The 12302-nt window shown below is 49.4% G+C and overlaps 1 protein-coding gene across 1 annotated transcript in view; it reads right to left on the bottom strand.

The window, feature by feature from the left end:
- Nucleotides 1-202: 202 nt before the first annotated feature.
- Nucleotides 203-12302, bottom strand: part of LOC149337077 (uncharacterized) — a 68499-nt gene continuing 56399 nt past the window's right edge. Inside the window, exons 5-7 of the mRNA XM_089554318.1 lie at nucleotides 10836-10979; nucleotides 6434-6525; nucleotides 203-317 (exon numbers count right to left, since the gene is read on the bottom strand). Coding sequence (XP_089410444.1) covers nucleotides 203-317; nucleotides 6434-6525; nucleotides 10836-10979 — 351 coding nt within the window. The remainder of the gene's footprint in view (nucleotides 318-6433; nucleotides 6526-10835; nucleotides 10980-12302) is intronic.

The raw sequence follows: 12302 nt of genomic DNA, 5'->3' as shown, positions 1-12302 counted from the left end.
AGGTCTGGTGGCCCGGACGTCTGCGGCTGAGGCCCAAGCCCGGAACTCGGGTAGCCAGCAGAACTCGTCCACGTCCGTCGCCCACCGCGCTCTTCTCTTCTCTGCCCCGTAATCCTCTTCGACCTGTCCCGGCGTACCCCTCCGCACGCGCTCCTCGTGCTTTGTCTTCTCCTCACGAACGCCGCTGGGTGGCGCTATCTCCTTACAGAGGGGTCCCTAGTCCGGGAGCCCTGTGGCCTCCATGGCGGCCCGGGCTCTTGTCAGCAGGGCTCGTTGGTTCTGGAGAGTTGAGCAGCCGAGCAGGGCAGCCTCCCAGTCTGGATAGAGGAGGGCCGGGACCATGCACCGGTACGCGCCAGTGGGACAGACCGCCTCCCGCGCTACACTCCTCCCCTCCCTCCCCACACGCTCGGTTACCCCTTCAGTGCCTTCAAAGCCAATGCAGCTGAACCCACGAAGGTTTGAGGGTGCTGTCGATGAAAGGCGATCCATAGGGCCTCAGAAGTCAACACCGACTATTTAAAATATATGCAGTCCGGCCACGCGGTCGCGAGGGTGAGTTCCGAGTCGCCACCAAGGACAAAGAGGTCATGCACCCAGCACGCTCTCCAGTGACTACCGTCCTGTGTGATCCCCGAACCACACCCCAACCTCAGCCAGGGCTGCTTATACGCACGTGTGCAGGATTCGCTCATGAGTTCCGGAATGAGAAGCATCACCAGGTAGTGGCGACCGGGAAGGATGATAGAAAGCGTACTCCCGATAGAATTGAAGTTCTGTAGACGGCCAGCGACACGAAGAAAAGACGATTCTGACGCCAGCGTCGTCGAGGAAATGATGCAGCTGAGCAATGCGAGGCGATGACACTACACTACCTGCGGCCTACAGACCTTCGACTTTGAAGGGGAACCTCTCGCGTTGCACATGACGGATTCAAAAGTCTCCCGATGAGTGAGGATGCGTTGCAGAGGGGTCTATGAAGTGAAAAGAAAAACCCAAGCCGTTAAACGTCGCAAACAAGAGCAGCGACTGTAGTGTGCCACTTTAACGAGGTAGCCCGGTGGTAAATCGTTCACGGCGCAGCAGACCTGCATACACTGGCAGTGTGGTTGAGATTGTCTCTGGTTTTGTCTTGGGCTTCCGCGCAAAAAAAAAAATATTAGATATTGAAATTAACGTCCTGGTCGTCCTAGCGATGGACGTCATCTGCCTCTATCCCGTGCGCGTTCGCGCTAGCTCGAGGCGGGGTGCACTTGCTTATGAATGTCTGCAGTGATTATTATTATGGGTAGTTTTATTGTTGGGGGTGATCAAGAGAAGGGTGCACAGCGGTGCAAGTGCCTCCATTGTATGGACCAGCGCAACGGCGCTGTGCGTAGGAATGGGATTAAAATGACTGGGGGGAGGAGGTATTAGATGGGCAAGAGGTAAACGAAAGAGCGAGATCGTGAAGAGGGGTCAGAGAAAGGCGCTCACATTCACTGCCTCAGTGTGTGCCTGAAGGAGGTTGAGGGTGCGGCGAACGTTGTCGCCAGGCAAGGAGAGAATAAAAGCTTCTCGAGACAGCCGCTAGGAATTCTGAGGTTGCAATACCCTTACCACAGGGCAGAGTGGTCGGCAATGAAAACATGGCACTCTATGCAGGTGTGTCATAGAGTTTCCACTGTGCCGTAGCGTGCACAGATTGGATCAAGCTCGTTGTGCAGTCGGCGACATATTTACGCCGCCAGCACGCACCCTATGTGCAGACGGAGTAGGAGAGCGAGGTTAGCGCGGACAGGGGACGCTGCAAAGAACCTAAGACACCTAAGTGTAGGCACACCGCGGCCACACTGGAATCGGGTTGGTTTAAAGTGGCGTGCCCCGGTGGAGTAAGGCGCGCATTGTCGAACGCGCACACACTTGAAGACACAGGTATAGAAGCCACTCCTGCAGCGGCCGCTGGCTGATTCATTCCCACTAACACCATTGTGGGAAGGGAGCCACTCCGGAACAATATCACAACCGCGACCATCAAGAGCACTAATGTTTTCTGAAGGGCGAACGGCAGCGCTCGCGTCATCCCGGCGGCGCAAGTATTGAAGCACTGCTCTCGAATCCGAGAGCAGGGTAGCGCGTGAGTGTTGCGTTGCCTGAAGCAGGTAATCACACGCAAAATGGAGCGCGGAGCTAGCTTTGCAGTGGTCGAAGTTGCTGCGCACAGGAGGTGGCACTGTCTTTCTCAGCCAATTTCGGGCGCCACATAGGCCGCTGCTGCGGACTCTGCGCTATGGAGGATCGATCCATCTGCGTAAATTAGCAGGCGACCCGATGATCATCATTTATACTAGCCTCTGGTTTTTGCAGCAGAGCGCGGTGGAAAGGATGGCGCTTTGATTTGACTACTGGGAGAAGCGCCCTGATTTGAAGGGAGAGGCGGCGGATGTGTTGCGGCACAGGTGACTCCCGGACGAATTCACGAAACCAGTTCGCCATGCATTCAGTCCAGGACTGCAGCAAATGCACTGCAGGGCAGGCTATAAGAGGGCCGCAATAAGGAGCTTGATGTGCGCGCTTGGTGCAGCTCTTGGCGTTGTGCGCAGAGTGAGAGCGGCCAGGTGCCAGTTTCGGCGTAGGTGGCGCTAACATGTGCTCGGTACGGAAGCCCGGACAATTGGAGGGCGGCAGAGCGCTATTGCGCGTTTCGTCTTCGCCACCGTGCGGGGCGCAATTCCCCTCGCGGATGGGCGTAGAGCGCCTTTAATGTTGTGAGATCTTCGAACATGAACATGAATTTTTCCCAGTCTTATATACTCCGTAAATCAGACTCTCATTACGGGCTAGTGGCTGTTACCGGTTGAGCTAAGGTACCAGAGTTAATTATGAATTTGAGATGGTAGAAACAACTTAGTCTACCTGACCATTTTTTCCCTGCATAAATGTTTAATTACGAAAGCAATTTATTGGCAAGACAATTTGTGTCAGTTTATATTCTTTGACTTTATTTTAGGATTAAATAACGGTTACTAACTAGGTAGTTGTTATGTCCGCAGTTGCCCCGAAGATACAAGGCGTTTGCGAACACAAAACTATTTATTATCGCTCGACTCAAGCGGTGCGCGCTGGCGGCCGCTCATCGGCGCGATCCGAAGTCTTGTCAGGTCTCCAGACACGGCTGGCCGGTGCTGACAGGAGAGGGCTGGGGGGAAAGGAGGAAGGGAACGTAGAGAGGTTCGTCGGCCCTTCGTTCACACGCGCAACCGGAACACAACACCGCGGCGGGAGTTGCACACTGGCTGAGCGGTTCGTTTGTCCCCCGTCTATGCGTCTACGCGCAAGACACAAGAGTAGTAACTAGCGACCATAGTTAGTAAAAAAGTATCAAGGGCTACTTTTACTAACTATACCTTGAAAAGGGTAGTAAATAGCTGACAAAAATTAGTAAAACGAAGTCAGAGTTAGTAACTGCAGCACTTACTACCTTTTTACTAACTTTTTTTAAGAGTGCAGTGGACACATTGTGTTTTGTTTGTTTGCCGCTCTCTCTTGTGGTAGAGCACTTAAAGTGCAATAGTTCTTTTATTGAGAAAGCAATACTACTTGCACTTTCACGCCTTTGCCGTGCTGCGGCGGTGACCGCCATCGTGCCGCGGCGGTGACCACCATTGACCTTCACTTGACCTTGATTGCATTAGATTGGATTATATTAGATTGGATTGGATTGGATAGGAGTGGATTGGATTGGAGTGGATTGAATTTAATTGGATTGGATTGGATTGGATTGGAATGGATTGGATTGGATTGTATTGGATGGGATTGGATTCGTTTGGATTGGATTTGATTGTATAACCGATGCATCACCACAAGTTTAACCACAAGCACCACCACCAGCTACACTACCAACTGTACCATGGCGTAGGTACGGATATTGCTTTCGCAATTACCGGGCTTAACCAAGCTAAGCCACAGCGAATTTTGTATTGTAATCTCTCTCAAGTGGAACTTTACTGTAAGTGGAGTGTTTCTTGAAGAAGGAATATGTCTGAAATATTAAAAGCTGTCTGTAATTTTACATATGTGTCTTGCTCGCGTTCTTTGCCTCAATCTATTGAAAAGCTGAAACAGCTGATTAGCTGCGCTCAATTTTCACATTACGAAATAACTTAATCGTCGGCAATATTTTTGCGGTATTTTTGTGTATTTATGTTGTATTTTTGCCATAGTTTTTCAAGGTACGGCATGACAATTGCGGCGCACGTGAATAATCGCCACATCTGTGTCAGTAACGCCGACGTGCACATTTACTGCAGTGCACACTCTCACAGAGGGGAGTGACAATGTGTGCAAGGCCGTGGCGCACGTAAACAGCGACGTGCGGGCGGCCCGCAGTTTGAGATCAGTTGAGGCAGGGGGCGTCGGTGCATTCTGTTAGAGAGCACTCAGTTGCACTACTGTATCCCACGCATCCACGAGCTCTTGCCCATGCGTGTAACTCTCTTGAAAATGGAGCACATCGAAGTCAGATCCCGGCAGGTTCTCTGACAGTTCGGCTGATCAGTGGCGCAAGTGACGGCACTTCCACTCAACTATGCGCGGCCGGCAGTCTGTTAAGTTATGCCTGGTGGCTTAATGCTTCCTGGGCAGCCAGATCGGCTTTGTGGAGGTGGCGGGAAGGAGCCTGTTCTGATTGCTGCTCCAGAAGTGCGCGGACATCTGCCGCTACGCAGTGAAAAAAATTGCACCCTTAAAGGTGTAGCGCTCATGGCTGCACCCTTTCCACTCCCTCATTTTTTGTTATTTTTTTGGAAAAGGGTGCGCCGAGCACATTAGCACCTTTAATGCACCCATGGACCCTTCAAAACTGCACGGGTGCAAGGGGGTTGTAGCTCCTTCGGGTGCAAGGGTGCGTAAGGGTGCATGGTATTCTTTGACTTGCCGAACAACATACCAGTAGAACCATAAAGCGTGCTTTTAATATGATGTGAGCTATTCAAATTTTCCATTAAAAGACAGCTGCAACCTTGATGCGAGCAGCTATGATTGGGATCTGCATCCCCAGAATGTGATAATTAACTGAATTATTTTAGCTGAAGGGCTAAGCGGCTCTGACTCCAAAGGGGGGGTCGCTGAAATGGCATACATAAACTTGAGAAAGTATGCAGAGAAGGGTATCTGTTGTTTCAGCCGGCGTCTTGACTTCGGCGGACGCGGTTGTTGCAATGCGCGTCTGTTCTTTCACACTTTCTTAACTCTGCTCTATCTGCGCGTGGCAGCGGTGCTGCCTCGGCTTGTGCCAGTCGGCAGGGCCGTGCACTTTCCTGTTCATCCTTACAGTCGCAACACCAAATGTGACTCCACAGCAAGGAGGTTCAGAAACACCGTGGGACACGTATCTGTGGTTATTATTATTATAATAAAAGATGCATAGCGCTAGTGCAAAGTTAGAAAAGGTCGTCGGCAGCGTTTCGTAGGGGGTGTTTAGCTTCCATTCAAGAGCGCACCCCAAAAAAGAAATTGATAAGCGCCTTTTAAAGCAATAAAAACCTATAAAACTTTCAAGCAGTCGGAAAAAGGGTGTGACAAGCTTATTTGCACTCTTTTAGACAGCCAAAAAATAAGGGTGCAACTGTAACAGTCCCACCCTTGCTATGGGTGCGACGAGCATACTTTGCACCCTTTTGTCAGGGTGCAAAGGTGTGAGTTATAGACACGGAAATTCACCCTTAAGGGTGCAAATTTTTTTACAGTGTAGTGCCGCAATGACAGCTTCTTTTTGCCCCTGCCTGGAATTAGGACAGGGTGTTATGGTAGGGTACTTAGGAAAGTGTCCCTGAATGCTGTTCCAAGCTCAGGTGCATTTGGAGCGCAGACGGGGGGTGCGGCAGAACCTAGAGGGGCACGCGAGGCTAACTGTGATGTAGCGTCTGTTGAGGCGTCGCCACGAGAGGCCGCGTCTACCTGCAGAGCGGTTCTGGAGAGGCGCTTTTCATTAGCGCCGCGAATAACATTTGCACATGGGAGCTGTTCAAGGATGGAGACTGCTTGGTCTTAAAATAGGTCGGGAGAATAAGGGATCTTACATAGCTTGACGCACCATTGTATTTAGAGCTGTGGAAGTCAGTATGTAACCTCATCTATTTGTAACCATCGAACACAACTACATTCTCCTTTGAAGAAAGCTCTCCTAGACTTCACATCCTTTCTTCTGCCTTCCCGTGAATACAGGGGCTGGAGAAGGCCAACACGAACTTGATGTCTGCCGCTACGAACAGCAAGGATCACTTCAAAAGGTTTATCAATATCTCGTCATGCTTACTACAGTTCCGCGAGCACAAGCACAATGACCTGGTTTTATTCTCTTAAAGAAAGGAGGGCGAAATTTAGTCCAACAGACTTGCCCTCAATCCCCACGATTTCGCTTTTCCATCGAGACATGGTTCCAACAGTCGCTTACTTTGTGTCACCTTGTTTTTCCGTGTATGTACCATGGGCGAAGATCTTGGACGTCGCCATAGTGAAGTTTAGGTTGGTTTCAGGTATATTTCCCTAGGTGGAGGGAAACACAAGTTAGTATACTGAAAGCAGAACAGAGTCTGACATAGTCATGGCAGCATTGTTAACCTGGTGTGCATAATATTTAAATGCGCCTCATTACCTAATCAGAAGTGACTGATCAGCTATCTAGTTGTTAATTTTATAGCTTGTTTTTTTTCAGTACAGACGTTACACGACACAAGAAGAAATTGACATTTTAGAATTTTAGAGCTTGATTCCACGCTAGGGCATTATAGTCATGGCCGCTGGATTTCAAAATGGCCATCTCCTTAAGCGCTTCCTCGTTCCGCTGTTCGTTCTCAAAACCACACCCCGACAGAATCATTCGGTATAGAACAGCGGTGCGCTGCCAGTGCCGAGGCAGGCGGCACGTCAATGCAAGTAGCGCGTTACCACCATGGGTGCAATGCATCCTTGCCTGCATGTTACAGACAAGCTTACCTATTCAACTTTTTTATATGGAATTATCAATATATCGAACTACTCATGATGCCCTAAGTGTTCGGTGCGTCTGGGTTTGACTGTATTTGCAACCTCCAGTTTCGCATTTCAGCACGCAATACCTCTCGAAAACCTCTTGTATGCAGAGAGAAAACAATGTTTTGACAGGAATAAACTTTACATCCGAATAGTATCTAACAAACAAAGTCACCATTTCTTTATTCTTTGAGCTAAAAAAAATAGATGACGTCTTACAATATACTGATAGCAGCACTCGTGTTTTGGGTCGCGTCCCTGATCATCCACTTTTCTTTGCTTCAACTTTTCCTCAGAATCGACAGCGCTCTGGGGTTTTTACCGCCAGAGCATTACACGCCCCTTTACGCAGAAAATCCGGTGTCGGAGTGTTCAGCGAAAGCTGCGGGCATATTCTTGTAGGCTGTGTACGAAGAGCAACCTAGAAGGCAGGTGGCCGCCGATCTTTTGGCGTCATCGCAACCCGTCCACCGGTTAGTGAGCAAACTGCCCAAAGTGGTGGGTGGAACTTAAATTAATCATTGGTAGCTCGAAAAACGCAACATGGGCTTCGTAATGCCCACCGCTAGGAGCACCTGCCATCGCAGGGCAGTGGCGCATAGTTTAACCACTCACCCCTGCGCCAGGAGAGGTATGAGGTCTCCCAGGAGTAAATGAATGTAGGCAATGACATTCTGCATATACGGCAATAAGCCCATTACGCTATCGCGACTTACACATAAGGCGGAGCTTAAGTGTCCCCCTCCTTTCAAGTACTGTGACCGGAACGACCAGCATCCCCCTCCCCCACCTATTCGAGCCAAAAAAGATGGTATGACGCCAGCATGTGCTATACATGACGCGCTGGGGCACCGCCTCCGAAGAACAATAAAATTGTTTGGCTTGCTGGCCATGTTGGAAGATGACGCCACTTGACCTGTGCTCTAGGGTTCGCGGGCATTACCTGATGAAGGCAAATGACGCGGCGCTGGCGCCTAGCTTATCATGTGCTAACAGGACAGCGCTTGCTCCTCTCTGGATGCAGTGCAAAAGTTAGGCTCCGTAGCTTCGACCAGCACGAGGCCACGAAGACGCTCTTCACGGATGCGCTGCTCCGGTGGCCGCGCAGCACGGACCGCCAGGCGAGCTGATAGCCTCTCCAATGTTCGTTTAGGTGTTTTCCTCCGTTCTGTCGTCAAGGTCACCAGCGGCGCGCCGACAACGGGAGCTAAAATCATTTCATGCCTAATAAATTGGCTACGCGTGACGGCACGTAAAGAGCACCAAGAATCGCAGTGAAAGCTGATATTTCTGTGCAGCTAAGGGGATATATGGAACCTCCTGAGGCCGCTAAAGCACCCAGCTGTGCCATGTAGGCTGCTAACCTTGCAGAAGTTAAGTGGCAGGGGAAGCTCCTCTTCAGCAGCCAAAAGATCTGGCTAATACAGATGGGCAAATTCCGGCTCTTATGAGCCGCCCTTGATACACTTCGCCCTTTCTGGAAGTGATTCATACTCCGCCTTTTTCACAAGACCGCTCTGCGCGTGCGCACCTTTTCTCCTCGAGCTGCGCTGTTTATGCTAGTTTGGGGCGCATGCGACAGATGGCAACTGCTGTCAAGCACAAACTTGACATTTCGTAGGCACAGCTACCTCTTCATGGAACCAGATCGCGCCTACGTCTCAGAAGTGCGTTTGTTTTCAAACAGTAGCAGGCGAATTTTCGCCATTTCCCAGAGGGCCCCATATCTTCTGAAAATGGCGGCTTACGCCTACTCTTGACGAGTATAGGCTGCCATATGGTATGCTTTTGTAATCTATGAAGGCTTGGCTAGAAATAGCCCAATATTTATAAAAATCTCCCAGGCCGGTAACTTTGTGATCAGGGAATAATTACACTTTCCGTTCACCTAAGCGCACCGATTTGGCTACAGAGAATAGGTACACAACTTTTAGGAAAAGTCCGCCCAGATCCACCGTTCGAACACGGGTCCGCCACCTGTCCAGGGCAGTCTCTTAGCAACTAACCGAACCAACTTTCTGAGCTACGATGTTAGGCAATAAGTGTGCACATGCACAGACAGCCGTTTTCCCCTCTTATGTTGTCTCTGAAAACAGTCTATTTGTATGAATTACTCCTCAGTTTCGCAAATATTGTTCGAGCTATCAGTTTAAAGTACATAAAAATTGTATCTATGTTTCAAAGGCATTTTTACTTACAATACTATAAGCCCTTTGCGGGCTGTTACAGAGTAGGACATAAAATACAACAAAAGAAAGGCACCTTATAGAGAATGAAGGCGCGCAATATATATATATGATATACACATTAGATGGGACAAACAGAATTACCCGGCGCCTTAACCGCAGTCTGACCGATATGCTCACCATGTACAGTCTTTGTCAAAAGTTTAGAGCCCATGGGGTTTACTTCCTAGCCCTGCAGTGGGACTCCTGAAGCATCCTGGGAAGTCCTACCCATTGAAGGAGGCAGAACCGGAAATCTTCTTACCCACAGGAAATTTGGAGTGGTGTAGATGCATCACGAACTACATAGTGAGGCTCAGAAGCAAACCCCCTGGGCTCCAAACTTTTGACAAAGGCTGTACGTTTCCCCAGATCATCGCGACTGGGACCTCGTTTTCCCTTATGTTACGTTCGCGTACAACTCATCCCGCCATGATGAAAGGTTCCTTTTTTGCGTACAAATTTTAGCCGTCAAATGTTAGAGTATTCCCTTCCATCGTTACTTAACTATCTGCACAGTCATAACATCAATTTAGAAAATATTGGCATGTCAATGTTGAAGACTTTTTTTTCGTCATAATAGAGATGGTACCTTCACTAAGAATTGTATAATGATGATGTATTTTTTTTCCTGCTCTTTATATATGTATTGTGCTTATGCTATCTTGCGACATGAAAATGCAATATTCTTATTTTATTATTTTGCTTCAGTTCGTGCAGTGCCCTTGCACATTTATTATTTTTTATTTTTTATTTTTTTTGTGTAAAGTGTGTCCGGAAAATTAATCACTACATATGTAAATACGTTGCGCAACCGTTGTATGCCTTGTAAAGAGGGGCTTGAACCTCGTCAAGTGAACTATTCTTCACTTTTGTTCGAGCCCCTACCGCTTTGACGGAGATAAAATCATATCAAATCATAATGCCGGTAACTCCCCTTTTTACCTTACATATGGCCGCCAGCCCCAGTTGCCCTTGGACACGCTGCTGCCTACTCCTGCTGCTCCGCCACCCGAATACTACGCCAGCGCCTATGCTGACCACGCCCATTAACTTCCGCAGTCCCGACTACAAGTTTCCCAGGCCTCCCAGTAGTTCTGCTACGGCCATCTCCGCATAGCCTCTTCCCCTCCTGGCTCCCTCGCCTTGCTTTGGTCCCAATCTTTGGTCCCAATGGCGATGCATATCTAAAGAAAATAGATGAGCCCGAACGCAGGTGGGCTCTCCACTCCACATAAGTACCGCGGGTGATCCAAAAGTACAAATTATTCGCACCACTGATGTACCGCAGGAAATGCAGTCGACGCTGGGAATAGTGCTTCCACATTTGGAATTTGGAATTCGAGTACCTGGAAGCCTCGGGCAGACTTTCATGCCGTGCTTTCAGGCCACGAGCCTAGCTGGTAATAATGACAAGAGAACGCAGCCGCCTTGAGCCGTCAACAACCTGGAAGCCTAGGGGAGACTCATGGCGTGATTTCAGGCCACGAGCCTAGCTGGTAATAATGATAAGACACGCAGACGCCTTGAGCCCCGTAGCTGCATGGCCAGGGATGCAAGAAGAATGTTTTGGCAAACATGAATTACTGGAACACTCACCGTTAGGGGCGACTTGCCGTCACTCCTCGTAATATGTAAAGAGAGTATGTCCGCTGTGCTACAGTCACTGTAATGACTGTAGAAATATTTTAAGAGATGGAATTTCGTTTTAGCCTCTCCGATCAAACGATCCATGTAGTAGCCCTAGAAAATGAAAAATATGAGGAAGTGATTCACCACCCAGAAGGGAAGCATGCAGTGGAAAAACGGGGAAGCGCAGCCTCGGTACTAATCTTACATTGATTCCATGGTTAAAAGAACTGACCCGGCATGCGGCCCCTGGAAGAAATGCTGCAGTCAATTACCTGTATGGGACCAGCAGAGTACTCCAATTTATAGATACAGGAGACATGTGGACAGGAATGCGCGCTGCACGGCGTGCCTTTTTCAGCCATCTTGCTTTATCGCCTTCGCTAAAATCTATCGCGTTCGAGTGATTTGTGTAATATGTCGCAAGTGAGACCTGCTGCGTTTACCTCAAATTCCCAGGTACGTCTCCGCTCCGTGCCACCAATGTTTTCTCCGTCGGTTTTAAGTTTTTGAGGAAGACGAGGTTTTTGTGACGTCAGTCATGGATGAGCCACCTGAGGTCACACGGTACGGTTCGCCTGGAGTAGCTGACCCATGGAGGAGGGAAGCGGGAGGTGCGGCTATGGCTGGCCTAGCGTCGCCTCGAGTAGCGACGGAACATCGGAGCGAGGTATTAAACGAAAGTTTTACTTCGCCGTGTTCCTGGAGTACGTCCGACTCCGTCGCTTTGACATTCATCGACCTTCAGCCGCACCAAAGCTACGCCGGCTCAACCATTTGGCTAGGAAAGTCACTCGTTGCTGTGGTTCCGCAGCAGCTGGAGCCGCCGAGCATGCGCTCTCCCGCCGTCAGACCGCGTCACTCGTCGCGTGCTTAGCCGCTGTTTAAAGAGGAGCGCAGCGCTCCCCTGGGCAGTGCGGGCTTCGAAATAGATCCGAGCGGCGCTGGGCCATCTCGGAACGTTACGCAGAGGACCTTGCAACGTCGTCAGCTACGGGTATGTGACCACCCGCGAATATTGACGACTTTCGCTTTGTAAGCAATGTTTAGAAGAGTTAATTAAACCTGCTCTAAAGTTTTATAATTAATGCAAACAATTCTCCAATATTATTCAGAAAACATATCCCAAGTTTTCCGCCTCTTGCCTACAATTTGGTCTTCATCAGCCTGACTGTGCCTACTGTAGGGCAGAAGCCCCTCCCTATCCCCCCAATTAATCATTTTTTGGGCAATCTACATCCACCCTAACCCCTATATCGCCAGTGCCTTTCTGTCCAGTAGAAACATTATTAATACGAAAGCGTTACTAATCCCATTGCGATAAAAGCCTCCGGCACGTGTGTACTCGCAGATATCGCAAGAAAAAAAAGAAGAGTGGCATCACCAGGTATGACGCACACACCAAGCCGATCACCACCACTCCAGACAATCCTATGC

Source organism: Amblyomma mixtum, chromosome 7, assembly GCF_055824585.1.
Source record: "Amblyomma mixtum isolate Tamu chromosome 7, ASM5582458v1, whole genome shotgun sequence".
NCBI classification, from domain to species: domain Eukaryota; kingdom Metazoa; phylum Arthropoda; class Arachnida; order Ixodida; family Ixodidae; genus Amblyomma; species Amblyomma mixtum.
The sequence above is the reverse complement of the archived record's forward strand: the minus strand, read 5'-3'. Positions and strand labels throughout refer to the sequence as shown.